Source organism: Lepidochelys kempii, chromosome 19, assembly GCF_965140285.1.
Source record: "Lepidochelys kempii isolate rLepKem1 chromosome 19, rLepKem1.hap1, whole genome shotgun sequence".
Classification (NCBI taxonomy): Eukaryota; Metazoa; Chordata; order Testudines; family Cheloniidae; genus Lepidochelys; species Lepidochelys kempii.
In genome coordinates, this window is record NC_136398.1 from 11,139,831 (window position 1) to 11,161,198 (window position 21,368).

Sequence of the window (21,368 nt, forward strand, 5' to 3'; positions counted from 1 at the left end):
TTGCTCCCAGCACCTGAACTTTGCCCCAGCCCTACTTTGCCTGGCAGCGTTGCTGACATATTTCTAGTAACAAAGGAACAGTGTGAGCACAGGCTGCAGAGACAGGGAAGCGAGAAAACCAGCCAGCTGCAGTGAGGAGTCCACCCCAGAGCCCCCCTCATCCCCAAAATGCCCAGACCGACCTTCAGGCTGGTGCATGCACAGGTGAGCAAAACAAAAGGCAGCCAGGCTGTGGGCCAGTTGCTGCTGCTCTTGGAAAAACAGAAATTCCATGTTTGTTCAGTGGAAACAGACAGTCAGGGATCCTCCCCCAGCCCAGCTGTACAGGTGTGTTGCAATCAATGGAGTAAAATGAGAACAGAACAGCAAGAGGCACCGAGAAGGAAGAAGTGGGGCGTGCACGGGATTTTTTCCAATACATTAGTGGGCAGTTCACAGCTTAGCATCAGTGACAGCTGTTGTATATTGGTAATGGGACAGGATCAAGCAGAAGTTTGTGCATCAGGACTCCTGGGTTCTACTCCCAGCTCTGCCACTGACTCATGCCCGGACTCTGTGTAAATCACATCAGCACTCCAGTCCTCAGTTTACCCATCTGTAAATTGGAGCTTACAGCTGTTGAGATTTCTCAGGCTTGGTTAATGTTCCCAGTGGGGATCTCTGGCTGGAGCAGTAGATATTGTGCTGGCTTGGAGGAGAAGTAGCTGCAGTGAGAGCCAGCTGCCTACTCTGGTTTTGTTTCAGACCCTCCGGCAGGGCGTGAAGGGGCAGCAGGGGGATTTTGATTCACGTGGGCGGTGATGCTCTTCCCAGACCAGAAGCCACTTTGAGATGCACTTTCATTTTCTTCGGAGAGGCTGCTTGTGAGTCACTGTCGCTTTCCCTTGAACGCAAGCGAACAGGCAGAGCTGACCGTTGTGAGCGATAAGCAGCCGGCTCTATGTTCCACGCAGCCCACTGTGAAAAACACCCACGGATGCTCCGTGCTGGAGAACATGCCAGGCCCAGCAAACACACCCCAAGAAAGGGGACGGATGGTTTCATCTGCTAGGCTGGCATCATCTTTAACACAGGACAGGGGAAGGGGGGGCGGATGTTAGAAGGCAGCTCCATGGGGCTGACCCCAGGGAAGCATAGTAATCCAGGCTCTTTCCCCTGCAGCAAGGGGTCTGACATTGCAGCTCCAGGGACACACACACATCCGCTGTCCTGCATCTTCCTCCAGCGCTCGGCTCCCTGCAACATTTGCCTCTGCAGCAGGTGAGCCCTGGAGAGAAGGGCAGTGCTACCCATGGCTACTAGACAAGCTTCTCCTACCTTCTCTGACACCTCCAGGAAGGACTGCACCATACCCCTGGAAGGAGGCTGCCCACGTGGGCCTAATTCTGATCCCCCTTGCATGGGCTTTGCACCGATGTCACTCGAGTGACTTTAATGGAGGGGCTCATGATTTACGCTGCTGGGACCAAGAGCAAGATCAAAGCCTGCTCCCCTCTGGCCCCAGAAGGGGCTGCCTCGGTTGTGCCAGAGGGCAGCTAAAGGCAATCCCCCCAATCCCCCAAACTGGCTGGTACCATTTCCTCCCCGGCAGCTCCTCCTCCCCCCTCCCTCTGTTCTGGAAGCTCAGCCCTGGTCCAGCATCAATAACACCCCGAAACCCCCAGCACAGCAGAACTCCAGAGGGAGGGGAATTATCCCATACACTGAAGGGCTCCTTGCTCTCCCGCCATCATCACTGGAGAGGTGTGAACCCAAAGCCATGGCCCTTCAGGCTGGGAGCTCAGCTGAGTGTTTATCCAGCTCCTAGCACATTCCTGGTGGGTCCTTAGGCGCTACCTTAATAAACACGTAACCTCTCCAAAGCCAAGCAGGGGCCGGCTGGGTAAGTGCTTGACCAGACTTCAAGGAAATCCAGTTGCTGCAAGCAGTGAGGGGCTAGGGGTGTTGTGGTTGCTGCTCTTCCCTTTGCCTCCGTGCTGAGCCAGTCCCCTGGGGTCCTGGATCTGTGTGGTCATTCCAGATCCCCTGGCACTTTCTGCAGGGGTAGGGGTGTTAAGTCTGCTGTCCTGACCCATTTCCAGTTTGCTCCCCTAAAATATTCCTTGGACATGAGATTTCCTTCACTTCCTGTCCTAAACTCCGCTGTCAAACAGCCACCATGTTCCACCCCAGAGGTGGCTGCATGGGCTGGGTGAAGGGACGCCTGTCTATGTGGTTTGCCAAGGCCAAGGCTGTAGTGAAAGGTTCTTTACAAGTTCCAGATGTTAGATAGACAGATGCTGTCCTTGGGAATGAAAGGCACCAGAGAAATGTAATACTAACACCTCCTGGCAAACCGTCCTTTTCACAGCGGCTTTGGGAGGGAGGCAGGAAAGCATGTGTTACCCATTTCGCAGATGGGGAAAGAGAGACACCCAAGGCTTCTCAGTGAGTCAATGACAGAGCCAAAATTAGAATTCAGGTGCTCTGGGGCACCCAGTCCTGACCTCATTCCTGTGAGCCAGGCTGCTTTTCAAACAGGAATGAACTTACCAACCACCAGAATGCAGCCAGCTCTGGGGTGGAGTGCAGCAGCTGTTCAACAGCATGATCAACGCCACATAACAGCTCAGGACAGGAAGTTCAGAAGAACCCTCCAGCTGCTTTTGAAAAAGCAGAGGGGATTTCGTTAGGCCGAAGTGCAAACAGAGGCTCACTGATAGCGCGATATCGCACGCCGCCCATGGCCATTTGTTTGGCTCCAGGAAGTAAGCCTGTGCCTAGCTTTCGGGAACCTCTGAGCCCAGCTCTTGCGCCACATGGTCTTTGGGAAAGGCTGGCCCCCAGGCAGAACAGGCGTTACACAATACAGGTGTTTACCTGTCCTCGGGGCTCCTAGCCTGGAAAGTCAGCGGGGTATGTAAGCAGCAGAGCAGTCCCGGCTCCAAGAGGCACCCCGAGGGGTAACGGTGTGGGGGCAGCAGGACAAGATGAAGTCTTGCAGGGGCCTTCTCCGTGCCCTGGCATTCCTGATGGCTGCTGCTGCCCCCAGAGCAGGCTTTGCCCAGGAGACCGAGTCCAGCTGCTGTGCCCGTGAGTAGCTGGGGAGCTGAGTCCAGGGCCGAGCTGAGAGCCCGTGGCTCCCATTGAAGTCAGCGGGGGCTGGGGGTACTCAGCACCCTTGGGGATCCCTTTGTGGGGTTTTGTTCTCCAAACTGGGGGCCAAACTCAGTCCAATGCTCATGGGCTCCAGCAGGGAGCAGGCTCTGAAGAGGAGCCGCAGTGGGACATTGCCGGGGGCAGCTGCATTTCTGAGGAGCTCCCCGTCAGACAGGCAGGATGCTCCCCCGCCCTGAAAGGCGAGGCAAAGCCCCCTGGAGTCCATGGAAAGGACCTGACCTGAGAGGGGTTTGGATCAGAATAATGGTAAGGAGGTGGGGAGACACCCACAGCCCCAGGGGTGGGGTGGGGGGAAGCTGACTGAAGGGGTTTGTTTAAGCAATCCCAACCCTAGCTGGAGCAGACATTCATGCATGGCTGGGTTTAGCAGTGCTCGCCTCTGTGTCAGGCTGTCAGCCTCTCCCAGTCAGCAATTAATCCCCGTAGGCTGGGTTCCCTATTGCTGGTGCTGAGATGCTAGGAGACCTGGAGGGATGGGCTCTGTCTGGGGAGCACATAGACACTGCCCAGGAAGTAACTCCTTGGGGCAATGCATGGGGGACATTTTGCCCTTGATAGCAAGTGTCCTGTCTAGAGAGTATCAGCTGTGGTCACTGTGATCTCACAGGCAGAGGATGAAGCAGGGCATCAGGACCATTCCAGCTCTAGCCTCAGAATCTCTGTGTGGCCCTGGACAAGTCACTGACTCATTCTGTACCTCAGTTTCCCCATCTGCCAAATGTGGCTAATGATACTTCTCTCCCTAAAGTCAGACACCAGCCTCATCCTCCTTGGCCTTTCTCCCTCCTCCTCAACATTTGCCCACCACAAGGAGCACCGCTACATTGATTGTGTGACTAGGTGACAGCACCCCAGCCATGTTTGTCCTGCCTCTCCCTTCCCCCCCCCCCCCACGCCCCCTCTTAGTCTGGGTAGGACCCTCACCTGCTCTATGCTGTTAAATATTGCTTGGGAGCCCACTGGGGCAGGGAAAGTCTCATTACTTGGTTGGAGAGGTGCCTAGAACATCTTTGGGGGCTCAGAAAATAGCCAGAGGTGTTGTGATGAACCCATTCCCACTTTCCAGCGAGATCCAACTCTCTCCCCTCCCCCAATACAGTTTGTACTTATTACTTTAAACTTTCTAACATTTAAAATGGGCAGATTGTCTCCTGAGTTGGGAGCTTGATCGATGCGCACAGGCAGGGATTGATCCCCAGCTGAAATCTGACACAGGGCCCGACCCCTCCCCGGCTTCTCTATATTACTGTCCATATCAGATGAGCAGGGTGATATCTAGGGGTGAAAGCACAGGCTGGAGTCAGGAGAACTAGGGTCTATTCCTGGCTCCACCACGCGTTTGCTGTGTCATCTGGTGCCAGGCACTTAGCCTCCGTGTGTCTGGGTTTCCCTCAGTCTGCACACTGGGGGTTCAGGTTTAATTTACCCACATTTGCCAAGTGCATTGTCACCTTCTGGTGGGGGGGGGATGTTTAATTCTAGTCTTACAGGCGGGTGGGTGGAATCTCACCCTTGGACTATCACTCCTGACCAAGCTGCTTCCTTCCAGTCACCATGGCCAACTACACCCCTAAGCCAACGAGGGCAGAGATCTGGGCAGACTTCCCAGCCCTGACTGTTCAGTTTGGCTCTTCACGCTACCTGCCAAATCCCAGTGTCACATACTCCTTGTACATGGGAAATTGCAGGGCTCCTACCAGCAAGTCAGGCTGCGGTACCAGATATGGACAGGCTACAGCGCTTCCATCATGGAGGGAGACAAGAGATGTGTTCCCTGTAAGACACTTGAATACGCGCCCCGGTCTGCCTAGTACCAGCCCAGGTTACACCTAGTGGCTAAATGTGATCATGCAGTTTCAGCATCCCCCCAAGTGCATGAGCCTTTCCCGGGGTCACTGTTACCGCTAACTTCAGGACACCACCATCACACTGCGTGCCTGCTTCCCTCACTCCAGCCTGCTTCTCTGCCTCTTTCAGAGCTGAAGGGATTATCCCAGTGTGGAGCGGACAAGAAGATCTTTTTCCAGGGCCAGCCAGGGATCCCAGGAATGCCGGGCATGCCAGGGACAAACGGCCTACCTGGGGCTAAAGGAGATCCAGGACCTCAAGGGCCCCCAGGTGAGAGGATGCTGTCAGGACTCAGCAACCACAGCCTCAATATAAAGCAGGCCAGAGGTTGTTCTTGCTCTGCCCGGCCCTAGTGACAGACATATGTATCCAGACAAGACAAAGAGACTGGCAGACTCCTTGTGAATGCTCAGGCCCTAACGCAGCTGACAGGCAGGGCACGGGCTCAGAGAGTCTGGGGAGCACGTTGCCAACCTGCATTTCAGAGGAGGAGAAAGGAGAGCAGGAAATCAGCTCACGGGAGGCAAGCAGGACACTGCTTTGAGGAAGCTCACAGCCCTAGAACTCTGTGCCAGAGCACAGTGCTCCTCAGGGACACACACTGGGGAGTCGGAGCGGCTGGACTGAGGAGCCTATCAGGCCTTGCGAGGGAAAGCAGCTTTTAGATTTGGGTTATATTTCAGCATTTGCAGGGAAAGTTTCAGACAGGTTTGCACAATCCAGGTTTGAGTTCTGCAGTGCAGTCTGAGCTCTCAGGCTTGTGTTACTATTAACACTGATCATGTGTATTACCATAGGTCAGAGCGGGAGGGGGCTGGTGGCTGTCCAGACAGTCCCTGCTCCCAAGAGCTTACACTGTGAATGGACCAGAGAGGCAGTGGGGACAGAATAATGCGCAGGAGAAATGTCAAAGAGCTGGCAAGGAGCCTGTGCCCAGCAGATCTTGGCTGGTTGTCTCTGCTACTAAAACGCTGACACAATATCCCTTCCATGAGCGAGTGAACCATGTACGCAGAGACTAGCTGGGGGTGAGAGATGTGGCACCTTGGCCTACCCAATCCTTGGCCTCTGGTATTTTTTTTTGCACGGACACCCCTGTCCACTGGGAACTGGACTGAGCTGCTCGCTCATTTCACCCGAGCCAATAAATGGTACCCACCGAGGCTGAATTTGAATCCATGACCTAGAAGCAAAAGGCTCCGTGTCCCCTTAGAAATCCCCATCCAGTCTGCTCCCCTCCCACAGCTCCCCAGCCGCATTGCCTGGCTTTAAAAGGCTGTTGTCAGGTAGCTCTAAAGGCACAATAAAGGGAACCAGGTCCATGCCTCTGCTCTCTTTCTTCAGGCGAGAAGGGCTCCCCTGGGGCAATGGGGAAGGCTGGACCCAAAGGAGACAAAGGTAACTTCAATGGGACTCTTTGGGGGAGGATGGGATGCAGGACTGGGCCCCTTGGGAAACCTCACAGCTCTATCCCCTGGCTGCACCCTGCTAACTCTCTTGACATGTCTGGACTCCCGCCTGCAAACTGGTCTGAGTGCTGCATTCCCTGGGCTTATCACCTTCCCCTCCTCTGCTCTGGAGAAGAGACATTGCCACTACCCCCCTAGGAAGAAGGACTTAACGGCTGGGAATGAAAGCCTGGCCTCACAGAGGTCCAACATGGCTGCCAGCACCCCCTGCAAGGCCCTTTCACCACCGCGAGGTGACAGTTGAGAGCCACGCTTCTCCAGAGCATGTGGCAACCTCTGCCCTCTCATTACTGCCCAGCTGCCACATGCACCCATCTTACCAATGGCTGTCTCTCTCTTCCCTCAGGAGAAACCAGCAGTTCTGCCAGCTCTCAGCAGCAAGGTACATGCCTTCCTCAGCCTCAAACCCTACCCTCGCGCACCAACACGGCTGCGAACACACAGATGCCACAGGCCGTCCATGGGGATCAAACCCGGGACCTCCCACACCAAAAGCACAGACTGCTACCACCCCAGCTACAGGAGTAACTCCATCAGCTGCAATTTAATAGCATATAGTGAAGCCACCAAGTGAGAGTCCGGCCTCCCCCAAACAACATCCCCACCAAACACAGCTGCCCTGGCTAAGGCCATTTTCCTTCCTTTTCTCTTGCATCAGTTTACTCCTCCAGAGACCCAGAGCATCGTTAAACCCCAATTAAGGCCCCTCAAATGCATTTACCATCAGCTCCAGCATGAAACAGCCAGGCAGCAGCTAGTTCATTCCTCACCCCACCCTCACCACCTGCAGTTCTGATTTCACCCTCCGGTGTTTCTTCAGTCCAGCTGGAGAGAACCCCCCCAGCTGAATCACCGCCGGAGCCAGCTCCGAGTTTTCGCTGGGCACCTGCCTTTTCTGTGAAAAGAGCTGCTTCGGGGACACCAAAGGGTTTCCAGAATTTTTGCTTCAGTCAAAAACAAAACACCCCCCGACAAAACATGTCATTTTGACCCTTTCTAAATGAACGCCTGGATTTTTCGGTTCACACTGACTTCTGTGTCTCCAGATTTCCTTTCCTTTTATTCAGGACAGCCAAACGTTTAAAAAGGGTCAACCTCTAAACACAGGACCAACTGCGGCCTCAACAACGTGGCAGCAAATCCAAACCAACCTTCTGTTCCACCCAATCCGAAAACTTCTTTGACTTTTCAATTTGCCAAAAAGCTCCAGAAATTTTTCATTTTCAGCCAGTGAACAGGGAAAATATTTGCCCGGCACTGAGAGTCCCTAACCGGTGTGTGTTTATCGCTCAGCCTGCAGATGGCTGTGAAGGCCAATGTCATTCATTCTTTCCACTGCTCAGGGTAGGCAGTAGGTACCACATAAGATCCTTCAGTGGGGAGACAGCTGTTTGATGTTCACGGAGATCATCTGAAGGAGACTCACTGGGAGACCCCTCTCCCCCCCCGCCGCAGCTTCAGCAGCCAGTTTGGGCCCTGCCCAGCTCCCCGTGTCATCCAAGACAGAGTGGCTAGTGCTCTGGGACCCCCATCCCAACCCCTGTGTCGGATTGAACATTCCTAACTGCCTTGTCCATAACGAACTCACCCAGCTGGTGTTTCCCCCAAGGGACAGGTGCCAGGAACTGCAAGGAGCTGCTGGAGCAGGGAGAGGGGCTGAGTGGCTGGTACCCCGTCCACCCCCAACCGGGGAGGACGCTGACCGTCTTCTGTGACATGGAAACGGATGGCGGGGGCTGGCTGGTGAGTCCTTCTACTGACGGGGGCAAGTAGGCCAGGGAGGAGAGGATGCTGGAGGAAATACACCATTGCACAGAGTGGGTCTGTGGCCCCTCTACTGGCCAGTCCACATGCCAGGTTGAAGACTCTGTTGCAGGTCCCGGTTAGGGGAGTTCAGGCCAGACTTTCAGACGCGCTCGTCTCGCACGTAAGCACCAGGTAGCCAGTCTTTCCAAAGAGCTCAGCACCTTGGCTGTTGTGGGGGGCTGAGACTCCCCAGAGTCCCCACCAGAGCCCAGGCCACGTTCTTTATAACGTCCTCCCGCTGTTTGTAGCGCACAAGGGGCTCTCCAGACAGAACAGACAAGGGAGGCCCTTTTCTCTCTCTTTCCCTTAACAGGGAGGGAAATCAGAAAGCAGAAATAAGGGCCGTCTCTTCGGCAGTCTTTCTGTAGCCAGCCTTTTGGGGCTGTCTTTAGTTAGGGTCTCACTCCAGCCTGGGGCACCCTCTTTGACAGCTGGTCACTGCAGGGGCAGTGAAGCCAGAGACTGTCTCCCGCTTGGCTGATCTGTCTGCGTGGTCAGCACTCTCAGGGGCATAGCAGTGTTTGCCCTGTTCACCGCCCCTTCCAGGGCCCTGTTTTCCCTTTCTAAGCTCCCACCCGCCCCCTCCAGGCTGAGCAACCCTTACAGATGTGCCTCCTTAAGGGCTGAACAAGCCCAGGAGAGCTCATTAGTCTCCTCTCCCCCAGAGCAAGGGTGTGCTCCCTGGCCCCCGTCCCAGCTACCCAGGGCTTTGAAACTCTGGCTGTCAGCGATGCTACAGGAGCAGTGGGGTGCTAGTCCTTTGCCTCTAGCCCTGTGTCTGTTGTGAGGGAGGTCTACGGGTTGATCCCTGCTGGTGCTCCTTGGCAGTAGGCACCACATAAGATCCTTCAGTGGGGAGACAGCTGTTTGGTGTTCACTGAGATCAGCTGAAGGATGGATATTGGACCCGCTGGGAGACACCCCCCCACACACACAGCAGCAGGATTGGGTCCTGCCCAGCTCCCCGTGTCATGCCTGCATTGCACGCAGGGCTCGCTGAGTTTGGGCGTGACTTGCCTCTTGCCTTCCAGGCGTTCCAGCGGCGACAGGATGGGTCGGTGGATTTCTATCAGGGCTGGGAGGCCTACAAGAGAGGGTTTGGAAACCAAGCATCGGAGTTCTGGCTGGGCAACGACAACATCCACCTTCTCACCCGCTCCGGTAAGGAGACTTCTCACCACCCAGCTGAGAAGGGAGCAGTCACAGGGAGAGAGCAAGGGAAGGCTGGACTGAGGCATAAAATCACTGACTTTAAAGAGCTACCCCAGATCTACCCCCGCATAGCAGGGATCAGAATCTGGCCCCGGGAGTTAACACCGAGGAAAGACTTTTCCTTATCAGCTTTGAAACCAACCCATCGCTGCTGCCCACGCAGCCAGTTCAGTTTGGCTCTAAGAGTAAACACAGCACGTACCCTTCTGAGCGCGCACCTCCTCCTGGGACAGGCCGCTAACTAATCACCCTCTGGAAAGAAGAGAAGTCCAGCCTGCAGCAGCCAGAGGCCAAACGGCCATTTGTAGGGCTGGAGCAGCTTGTCTGCCCCAGAGTCTAAAGGGCCAGCTAGCCGCAGAGCATGCTGGGGTGGGTTCCTAGAAAAGGGTAAACCCCAAACAGAGCTCGGTGTTACCTGGTGAGCTCCAAAAGGAGACGGCTCAGAGCTGGCGTGATCATGGTGTCATCATGAAAGTCCAGACCCCTTTCAGACATTGGGTGCTTCCTGGGCTTAGTTCCCCACCTTGGCATCACAGCCCCTAGCCCCTCCTGTACAGCGCCCTAAGGCACCAGCCCAGGGGAGATTCCCACCTCCATTTCCTCCGTGGTTTCCCATTCTTGTATCTCCAGGCTGCCCCCAACCCCCAGGGGGACTGCATCTTCCTGCCGTGAGCATAGCTCCCGCTCCCACGTTGTGGGAGGAAAAGGTGTTGGTCTTGGGCCATGGCCGCTCTCTCCAGCAATGCCGGGACCTTGATGCCTTGCTGTCCTTTTGGCCTCAGGGACCTACCAGCTGCGGATTGATGCCAGGGATTTCAATGAGTCCAGCACATTTGCCAAGTACACCAGCTTCAAGATGCTGAGCGAAAAGGAAAACTACACGCTTGCCTTGGGCTCCTACTTGGATGGCACCATGGGTGAGTTGCCAAGTGACTTCCACTCAGGCCTGCCTGCTGCTGCAGGGTGATCGGGGGCCAGCTAGCGGGCACCCCCTTTGCTATTACATTCTTCGGCCCCTCCTGAGCAAAGACTGGCAGCTGTGCCGCAGTGTTTCAGCTCGCTCTCGTGGCTTTACCCTCTATTGCAGAGTGGAGGCCCTCAGACCAGTGGCCTCTCCAGTGGCTGAGCCCAGATCTTCAGACGGGGAAGGCTTAGTTCCATGAGGCTAGCTTGTCACCAACGGGCAGCCGAGGATCTGTCCCCGAGCCTGCAGTCTCCCCAGGACCCTCTGTCAGAGCAAGGGTAACAGAGCAAGTCACAGAAAAATCAAAGCAGCTGCCCCACCAGACCGTGTGAGAGGAGCGGTGAGAGCTGGCAGGCAGAAGGGGCTGTTACAGGACGGAGGTGCATTTGCAAGGCTGGATGGGGGAACCCAGCCCTGGAGAAGAGGAGGAGGGTATGTGCAGGTCAGGTTCCCCTTAGCAAAGCTGGGTGGTGGAACTGCTGTCTCTGGATCCTGTCAGTGCCCTCGCTGCCCCTCGCCTTCATGACCGTTTGCGAAACTTTACAAACTTGACAAAGTCGAGGAAGCAGCGTCAGTTTCTCACGGTTATGGAGGGTCCGCCTGCACATGCAGTGTGGCTGCAGCTGCTGGGGCTGGCCTCCCGATACTGCCCCGCCGGGGGTCCTGGGTACGTACTCGGGCGGCTAGCCACGCGACTACTTCTACTGTACCACCTCGAGCAAAGCTAGTGTACCCCTCCCTGCGCCGGGAATCACGGTGCGCAGCTGCTGTGCAGACGTCCTCTAAGAGTTTGTAAGCCACTGACTGGATTTCTCGGTCACAAGGATAACTGGCTGGGGGAGACGCCTCGAGTGGGGATAGGCTGCTGGGGTTATCACATAGGAAAGCCGCCACCGGTGGTTCCCAAGGGGTGGATAAAATACCAGCTGTGCGAGGCTGGGAGGCAGGGCTAGGATTCCTCAGCCCTCCATTGTGACTTTGTGTCAGCACTGATGAAGGGCCCCAGCCTGCCCCCACCAGAGCCCCTGCACGTCCACACACCAGGTCCAGCCGGGGCGGTGTCTGCAGGAGCATCCCCCCTCCCCCCTGCATGTCCACAGTGCTTCAGCCCTGGCCTGGAGGGACCAGCTCTAGGAGTGGAAAGGCAGCCCAGTGTCCATGGGCCGCTCAGGCCTTGGCTTCTCTGCTGCGAGTTTCCGACTAGAACTGGTGGAGGAAGGGGAATTTCTTGGCGACTTTATCTGGAAAACGTAGCAAAATTCATTTAGTAAATGTATTGAGCCAGTACTAGTTCCAGCAAGGGTGTGAGTGGGGCTGGGGGCTCTAGTGGTGTATGGGCACCGCCTGTCTCCTGTGACCCACCAAACTCATTTCACACAAGACAGCCAGGGGAAGGACTAGGGCCTTATTCTCCATGGTCCCTGCACCTTGGGTCCGCACTTACACCAAAACACTGCAAGATCAGACCAGTGTGAGCCTTTGCACAAGTGTAAATGACTGTGCAAGGTGGGAATCAGGGCCCCATACGTGATACTTCCTACTAAGGACTAATAATAGGTAAAGAGACATGGGCTGGATTTGAACCAGTGACCTAGAGGCAAGACTCTTTGTTACGACTCCAGCTAGGGAAAGCCTTTGCCCTCATGCGAAGGCCGTGAGTTTGGCATGGAATGAGGATGCCGCAGGCCAAGCCCTGTGTATATTTGCCTTCTTCCCCTTGCAGGAGATTCTCTCTCGGGACACAACAAGCTGGGCTTCTCCACACGGGATAAAGACCATGACACCTTTGGGGGCAGCTGTGCCACCCTCTACAAAGGCGGCTGGTGGTATGCGCAGTGCCACTCCTCGAACCTCAACGGGCTGTACCTCAAAGGTGAACACAGCTCCTACGCCAACGGGATCAACTGGTCCACCGGGAAGGGGCACCACTACTCTTACAAATACGTGGACATGAAAATAAGGCCCCAGTAGGCCGCCTCTCTCTCTGGGGACTGGGCTGATGCTGCAGGGAACCTTCCCCAGGGACCTACTGACGGCTGAAGACCCCTTTTGCAGGGCTAGTAAACTGGGAACTTGCCATTAGCTGTGGTACTGCAGACTGCAATTCAGTCTCCTCTCCAGGCATTAGCCCTGCAGGTGGTGTCCCCCCAGGGGCTAAAGCAGGAGCACCCCCCGAGCTCCTTCTTTTCCTTGGCTGGCCCAATGAGAGCTCTACCTACTTAAACCCCTACTTGTCCTGCTATAGGAAAGATGAGCTGGGAGTCAGGACTTCTGGACACTTTTCCCACTGACCTGCTGTCTGACCCTGGGACAAGTTGCTGCCCCTCCCTGCCTCAGCTTCCCCCGGCTCTAAAATGTAGGTGAGAATACTGGCCCATCTCACAGCTCAATATAATTTGCAAAGGGCTCTGAGATCTTAGAGTGGGGGTTGCTACAGAAATGCAAAGTGTTACTTTATTGAACGCTGGCCAAGCAGCAGAGAAATTGCCTGTGACTTGAGCTGTACTTGGGCTGAATGCCAAGCTACTGCAGCAAAGGCCCTTTTGATGAGCCCACACTGGTATTTTACTGTCTCAATTAGCCAGTTTTCAGCAGGGCTTGGCCTCCACAATGGGGGTCAGATTTTCAAGAGACCTCTGTGCAAAGTCTGGCCCTATGAATTGCAGAGGGAGCGGCTGACATCTCGAGGGTCTGGCCCCTATGGAGGGTGCTCAGAGCTTGAGAATTTACCCAGTCAGCCTGCACCCCACAGTGATTTGCGGGTAGCTTTGTATTTCTCTTTTCTTATTCTTTGGAAAAATAAAGTGCCTACGATGTTTAGAACACGTTTTCACCCAAAGCTTTATTCAGTCCCTCAGCACAAGTTTTTGGGATTGAGACTCAACATGGTTTACATTACGGAAGGCTGCACGTTGTCTCTATGCGGCACTGCTCAGGCCAGGAGAAAAAAGGAGAGCGATGAAAGCCTTTTCCAGACTCGCTGGTTTCTAGGGTCCCGAACGCAGAATGGGCGAGAAATCTCCCTAGAGAAGCTCTCGTTGTAAGCACCCTTGTCATAAATATAAAGGGAAGGGTAAACACCTTTAAAATCCCTCCTCGCCAGAGGAAAAATTCTTTCACCTGTAAAGGGTTAAGAAGCTAGGATAACCTCGCTGGCACCTGACCAAAATGACCAATAAGGAGACAAGATACTTTCAAAAGCTGGGAGGAGGGAGAAAAACAAAGGGTCTCTCTCTGTCTGGGTGATGCTTTTGCTGGGGATAGAACAGTAATGGAGTCTTAGAACTTAGTAAGTAATCTAGCTAGATATGCGTTAGATTATGATTTCTTTAAATGGCTGAGAAATTAAGTTGTGCTGAATAGAATGGATATTCCTGTCTGTGTGTTTTTTAGTAACTTAAGGTTTTGCCTAGAGGGATTCTCTATGTTTTGAATCTAATTACCCTGTAAGGTATTTACTATCTTGATTTTACAGAGGAGATTCTTTTTACTTCTCTTAAAATCCTTCTTTTCAGAACCTGAATGCTTTTTCATTGTTCTTAAGATCCAAGGGTTTGGGTCTGTGGCCACCTATGCAAATTGGTGAGGATTTTTACCAAACCTTCCCCAGGAAGTGGGGTGCAAGGGTTGGGAGATTTTGGGGGGAAAGATGTTTCCAAACAACGCTTTCCTAATAAAAATAAACACAGATAAACGTTTGGTGGTGGCAGTGAAAGTCCAAGGCAAAGGGTAAAATAGTTTGTACCTTGGGGAAGTTTTAACCTAAGCTGGTAAAAGTAAGCTTAGGAGGTTTTCATGCAGGTCCCCACATCTGTACCCTAGAGTTCAGAGTGGGGAAGGAAACTTGACAACCCTCAATGCACCCCCAGAATAAGAATGAAAGGGTGAAGTCCATTGAACGGGCTCTGTCTTAAACCCCAACCGCATCTCAGATCATTTTGCGAGAGAAAATGTTTGATTGCAACCCGCAGGCGTCACATCATTCATTGTAGCGTTTAGGAGCCCAAGCCATGCCCCACGACCCCGTTGGGCCAGGCGCTGTACAAACAGCAAAAAGACAGTCCCTGTCCCCAGGGGTTTACAATCTAAGTTTAAGACAAGAGACAGCAGAGGGGAGGGGAGGTGTAAGTAAACAACGAGGCAATAGCTCTCATTAAGATTGCAGAGACTTTGGCGGGTCCATTGGGTAGCGTTCACGTACTGTATGCTTGCTACTTTCCTGACAACAGGTACAAACAAGGGGCCAGATTCTCATCTGCTAGAATGGTTTAGCACCAGAGTTACAGCGGCGTAAACAACAGCAGTCTTGCCCACGATCCCTAGGCTTGGGAGTTTATCATTTGAAAGGAGAAGGATAGAGGAAGGGTGAGCTGCAACAAAAAAATGGCAGCTAATGCAGCAGTGATGTTTAGCGTCTCTTAATAGCTCATCTATTTAAACAAGCTACGCTACATTGTTCACAATCCTCTGGGGGGCGGAGATTGAGCTTCCCAGTCCTCATGGGAACCACTATCTGTTTTCTATGGAAACCAAACGAGTATTAAGGACCCTTGGAGCATTCACTCCTGTGGCAGCTCTGCCCTGTCTCATACAGGGCCTTGGGCAATCACTAGAACTGAATACTTTGCAGGGAGTCATACCGTAAACTCCAGCCTTCCCCAGCTGCCAGAGCTCCTAGTGTTTGGAGTGTGCAGATACAGTCTCATTACGGACAGAGAAGACCCCGGAGAACTCCCAAGATGCTGGGGTTGTTGGAGCTTGCAGGTGAATGATTCATTTCTCCATCTAAACTGCACTCTGGTTTCTGAAGGCGAGTCATCAGCAGGGTTTATTTGGCGGGTGCTCCCATCAGAGCAGAGGCGGGGCTGCTGTCGCATTCATTGGCCACAGTGAAATGCCTCGGGTGAAGCAGTGCGGCTCTATGAGGTCTGCAGGATTGGGCTCCTGATCAGCCATGCCCTTTGGATGCTGAAGGGTCAGGACATGAACAGCTCAGTGGCCAGGCCAGAGAACAGGCACTCACATAGGCTGGAAGGGCCACCACTCCAGTTATGAGGAGTTGGTCCACGTGGTCTTGCACTGAAACTCATGTAAGACCCTGTGCGTGGCTAGGGACTATAGGCACCGCTGTGTAGAGAACAAGGAATATTAGCCACTCCACTGCTAGTGACAGACAGGCAGGGAAATGATCCTGCCCTGGAGTAGCTACAAACAAAAAATTGCATCACCTTAAGGGCTGCATAGGTGCCCTCAGTAAGGGCCCAGGCTCATCAGTGGAGAGTGCGGAGGGGTAAATGGGGGGCATTGCCCCCCTAAACTATACGAGGCAGAGGCATTCACCTCCTACTTCCTCCCAGTGGGAGGGAGAGGTGACGCCAGGAGCTAGATACCCAGCCCCTGTGATGAAAGGGACACTGATCCGCAGGCACAAGGCACCTGGGGAGGAGTTGCTCCCCACCAACCCTCTTGGTGGGGCACAGAGGAACTTGGGGGAGGGCGTGAGCGGGTTATACAGGGCACTTACCTGTCTGGTCAGTTTCCCTACATGGGCAGGGCTGTGTTGAAGGGGAGAACAGAAGAGCGGTGACCATTCCTTTTCAGTGAGCAGACTAGAGTCAGGCAGCTGCAGCTTCCCAAACCAGGCGAGTGCTCAGCTGCAAGTCCCAGCTGGGAGGGGGCTGGGGAGAGAGGGTTGCTGCTGGGCTGGGGGGAGCTCTGAAGTTGGCTGTACTCCAGGGGAAGAAGCCTGGAGCACACCTTATTATTGCCAGGCAGCAGCTCCGTGCACTGTTTAGAGCACTATAGGAACCATGTAATTCAGGAAGCCATGGGCACGTCCTCTGTAACTCATGCTGCTGCTGGCGTGGTGAATGATGGACATACATCATGTGTTCAACATGACTATCCAGATTCCTGTCTGCAAAGGTTTTTTTAAATTTTTTCCTCTGCCTGTCCCTCATTCCCCAGCCCAGAATGGATTAAACCCCATAGCCACACTCTGTTCAGGCACTTTCTTCAGGGACGCTCCAAAGCTGCTTCCCCACCCCGCACTACCTGCCCCCATCACTCCATGGGGGAGGGTGGGGAAGGGTCATTGTGCAGGGAGCTGCCCTCCCCCTGTCCACCCAACCCCCATGCATTCAGATGCCTCCCCAGCACCCAGACTCACCCTGCTGTGCCCCAACGACCTTCATCTGGACCCCCCTCCCCACGGAGTCATAGAATATCAGGGTTGGAGGGAACCTCAGGAGGTCATCTAGTCCAACCCCCTGCTCAAAGCAGGACCAATCCCCAAATTGGCCCCAGATCCCTAAATGGCCCCCTCAAGGATTGAACTCACAACCCTGGGTCTAGCAGGCCAATGCTCAAACCACTGAGCTATCCCTCCCCCCATTCCCATTCCCATTCCCCCTGCACCCGGAATCCCCCAACAAGCCCCTATGCATCCAGATCTCCCCTCCTCTGGGCACCCCACCGAGCAGCCCACACCCGGATTGCCCAGGGGGCTGGGGTAGGTATAGCTCTGTTGCTCAGGCGTGTGGATTTTTCACACCCCTGAGCGAAGTAGCTATACCACAGTAAATGGGTAGTGTAGACCTGGCCAAACACGCCTATTTATTTCAGGAGGAATTACATCAAACACCTTCATGCAGAAGTCAAACTACACCTATGCCCAGGCTCGGTATCAAGAGCCCAGCGGTAGCTTTCCCGACAGCCGGCGAGAGGGGAAAGGGGATTACTGCTTCTTGGACTTCCGTTTCTTGCCACAGATGAAGTTCTGGTGGGCAGAGTAGCCCATCTTGGAGCCAATCGACCCCCAGGCCATGCTGCCTGCTTTAGCCCCTGGAACGAACAAAGGCTAGGGAATAGCCAGCGCAGACCCCAGTCAATCCAGCGGTGGACCGGGAACAGATCCAACGCCTGCACTGTCCAGGAGAGAAGCCAGCCTGGACTGTCGATATATTAGGGAGAGTCACAGGGTCCCAATCTAACCTCACCTGTTTCACGAGCGGGTGTCACGACTCCTGGCTTCTGTTCCTGGCTCCACTGTACAAGACCTGGGGCAAGTGACTGCCACTCTCTCTGCTTCCCCTCCCACCCTCTGCCTTGGCTATTTAGAACAGTAACTCCCTGGGCAGGGGGTCTCTCACTATACCGGTGCCACACGTAGCAAGAGGGGAGTTTGGTCTCAGTTGGGACCTCTAGTACTAAAAGCCCCCGCCCCAAGTGCCATGACTCCCAGCCCCCTGCTCTTTTTACAAAACACCCCCCATCCTAGCGATCCAGAGGGAAAGAGGCAAATGAAAGGGGAATAAGCTCTTTAAAAGCCCACACTGGGTTTGAAGTGTTCCTTGCACAGGGCATGTCATAAATATAAAGGGAAGGCTAACCACCTTTAAATCCCTCCTGGCCAGAGGAAAAACCCTTTCACCTGTAAAGGGTTAAGAAGCTAGGATAACCTCACTGGCACCTGACCAAAACGACCAATGAGGAGACAAGATACTTTCAAAGCTGGAGGGGGGGAGAAACAAAGGCTCTCTCTGTCTGTGCGTTGCTTTTTGCCGGGATCAGAGTAGGAATGCAGGTCAGAACTCCTGTAAAGGGCTAATAAGCTATCTAGTGAGATATGCGTTAGATTCTGTTTTGTTTAAATGGCTGATAAAATAAGCTGTGCTGGATGGAATGTATATTCCTGTTTTTGTGTCTTTTGGTAACTTCAGGTTTTACCTAGAGGGATCCTCTATGTTTTGAATCTGATTACCCTGTAAGGTATTTACCATCCTGATTTTACAGAGGTGATTCTTTAACTTTTTCTTCAATTAAAAGTCTTCTTTTAAGAACCTGATTGCTTTTTCCATGTTCTTAAGACCCAAGGGTTTGGGTCCGTGTTCACCTATGCAAATTGGTGAGGATTTTTATCAAGCCTTCCCCCGGAAAGGGGGTGTAGGGTTTGGGAGGATTTGGGGGGGAAAAGACATTTCCAAGCGGGCTCTTTCCTTGTTCTATATTTGTTAGACGCTTGGTGGTGGCAGCAATAAAGTCCAAGGGCAAAAGGTAAAATAGTTTGTACCTTGGGGAAGTTTTAACCTAAGCTGGTAAAAATAAGCTTAGGAGGTTTTTCATGCAGGTCCCCACATCTGTACCCTAGAGTTCAGAGTGGGGAAGCAACCTTGACAGGGCACGTCCCACCTACCGAGGCTCTGGAGCGTGGCCACGACTCCCCCTGCAGGCACGCCGCCTCCCGAACTTATGGCAGACCAACTCATCAACCAGGAACCCACGGACTTGGCTGCTATGCCGGTGGCCTGGAACCCCAATGCACCCACCAGGGCTGGTCCTCCGTACATCAGAGCAACTGGAGCAGAGAGACACAGATTAGATCAGAGGCGTTTCTGTTTCAGCCCCCTTTCGAAGCCCAAACCACCCTGCCCGAGTGAGGTGTTCACCACAGAGGAGGAAGGCCCTGTTTGGTTTACAGGGGGTCATATAGCACGTTAAGAACTGTCTGCAGCATTAGACTTCAGTTGCTCTCCCCTCCCATCCGTGCCTTGTGCTGTGAGAACTAACAAACTCAGCACATACACATGCTCACTCTGCTACAAAACCATCTACTATTACTCTGGGCTGTATGGATGGGACTGCTACAGAGTCATGCACCTTTTCCTCTGCCCCCTCCCTCCCACGCCCCCGGCCTCCATTGGGGAGGGGCGTTAATAACTCACCTCCGCCCACGACCAGGTACGAGAGAGCATCTATTAATGTGCAGCCATCCTCCTCTTCATCATCTAAGGAGATGGGCAGAGAAACAGTTTGAGCATTACTGGGACTTCTGGGTTAGAGAGGACATGTGAGAGGGGGGCATTTGAGTTTTAATGTTTGCTTATTTTTGCACATCCAAAATAAGAAGGGATTCTGGCAGGGGGAGAGGGGCTTGTTTAGGCCACAGTCCTCCAGTTGGATCCATACATGGGAACACGGACATTCAAGCAGAGCCCCTAGTGACTTCTCTGGGAGCAGAGGGTAGTGCCTTAGATTATAAACTATAAGAGGCAGGGGCCTTGTCTCTGTGTTTTCCTGGATGAAGCAGTGATCTGGGTGCTGACCCATCGGGCCTTCCAGCCAGAAAAGGCTACAGTTAAAGGTGGGCTCAGATCCTGTAACTCTTGTGCGTATTTATCACAACACAGCCTTTAATACCACAAATAACACAGTAGCGTACGACTCCCCCCTGGCCCCCTCCCAATCTTATCTTTGCGCCAATTCCCTCTGCTCAGGTTTCTGTACTTGCCACACTGGTCCAATCAAAGCCAGGTTTCTCTGGAACTCCCAGAGGTGCATCTAAGCGAGGGCTAGTTCCACCCCCAGGGCCCGATCCAACGCTCAGATCCGTGTGGGTGCAGCAATCCACTGGCAGGATCAGGTCCCAGAGTTCAGCATTTTATGCCCTAGGTTTCACGTATGGCACTGCTCTACAGAAAACTCACAAGAGTATTTTCTCCACCCCTCTTCTTGTGCTCAGAAGGAGATGAGCTGTGATTCGTCACCAAAGAAAAACCATTTAAAAACCAACCAACCAAATGCTTGGGCAGAGGCCAGATCTGGAAAGTCTGAGGAAGCTGGGAGCTCCTGAGAAGAGAAGCCTTAACTAGAAACCTTAGTGCTACTAGGCCACTTATAAGACATCATGCAAGCCTATGAAGCTATAGCGATGATAGTGGCTAGCATACAAGCATCCATCGTGCACACATGGGAGTTTAGGAGTCTGCAGGGAAGAGAGCAAGGCCTGCCCAGGCCATGGGGACTCACCCCTAGGGTAGGGAATGGCAGATTGCAACAAATTGCAAGCTTCCTCTACCGCCCATGGCAAGGAGAAAGCAGATGCGTGCAGTCACCAGCGCTGTCTGTCGACGTAGCGCCTGGCCCCAGCACGGATTTTGATCTGGGGGGGCAATGGAAATCGGGGGCAAAGCAGATTTTGATTTGGGGGGGCAATGGAAATAAGCAAAAATAAATATACCTATAAACTTGTCAGCAGAGCCACTGGACAGAACCAGACACACCAGGAGGAGAAGCTGGGATTGCCACAACATGGCACCCGAGTGGGGTTTTCTTCCTGATAGGCACCTGCAGGTATAAAAGTGACACCATCCCTCTGCCCTGCTACCATTCCACTGCCTGCAGGTCAATTGGGAGAGGGAGGGGTGTGCGCGCACCATTGCCCTCTGCTGGAGATGACAGGTAAACTCTAACCTTCCCCAAAGGGTCCCCAGCCCCTCACCTCTCAGAAGGGTATTCCACAGAAGATACCACAAACACACTGGAAAAACAAGCTGTCCATTCCCCAGGATTTGGGGCTGTACCCCTTTCAGGAGGCTGATTTGTCTTGCGTACCCCAGGTTTCACCTCACTTAAAAACTACTTGCTTATAAAATCAGACATAAAAATAAAGAAGAGTCACAGCCACTCTGTTACTGACAAATTGCTGACTTTCATTTTTACCATATAATTATAAAATAAATCGATTGGAATACAAATATTGTATGTACATTTCAGTGTGATACTGTTTGTCATGCGTGAGTCTTGTCTGAAGCCTGAGCCCCAGGGCTGAAGCACATAACTTAGCTTCACGGGGTCCCCTGTGGCATGGAATGTGGGGCAACTGCCCTGCTTATCACCCCCTAATGCCAGCCCTGCACTTGCAACTCCCCTAAACCTGTCCCGTGACCCCCCTTGGGGGCTGCATCTCCCCCAGTTGAGAAACATTGATCGAGATGATTGAGTGCCCCTTGGAATACCTCTTGAGTACCCCAGGGGCACCCACGCCCTGGTTGAGAACCACTGATCTAGCCTCCAGCACATTGCAGGTGACGGAACCTCACCCACCTACCCCTTTAATGGACCAGATCCCC

General features: G+C 53.5%; 2 protein-coding genes across 2 annotated transcripts; one reads left to right on the forward strand and one right to left on the reverse strand.

The window, feature by feature from the left end:
- The first annotated feature begins 5,140 nt into the window (after positions 1 to 5,140).
- LOC140900286 (ryncolin-1) lies at positions 5,141 to 13,263 on the forward strand. The gene is made up of 7 exons (XM_073317324.2): positions 5,141 to 5,277; positions 6,352 to 6,405; positions 6,823 to 6,858; positions 8,086 to 8,219; positions 9,314 to 9,443; positions 10,277 to 10,411; positions 12,182 to 13,263. Exons 1-7 carry the CDS (start codon positions 5,208 to 5,210, stop codon positions 12,427 to 12,429), a joined length of 807 nt encoding a protein of 268 aa, XP_073173425.2. The 5' UTR covers positions 5,141 to 5,207; the 3' UTR covers positions 12,430 to 13,263.
- A 3,931-nt stretch (positions 13,264 to 17,194) lies between these two features.
- Positions 17,195 to 20,549, reverse strand: IFI6 (interferon alpha inducible protein 6). The gene is made up of 4 exons (XM_073317666.2): positions 20,477 to 20,549; positions 19,182 to 19,244; positions 18,653 to 18,814; positions 17,195 to 17,301 (listed from the first exon to the last, which is right to left on the reverse strand). Exons 1-4 carry the CDS (start codon positions 20,547 to 20,549, stop codon positions 17,195 to 17,197), a joined length of 405 nt encoding a protein of 134 aa, XP_073173767.2.
- Positions 20,550 to 21,368: the final 819 nt, after the last annotated feature.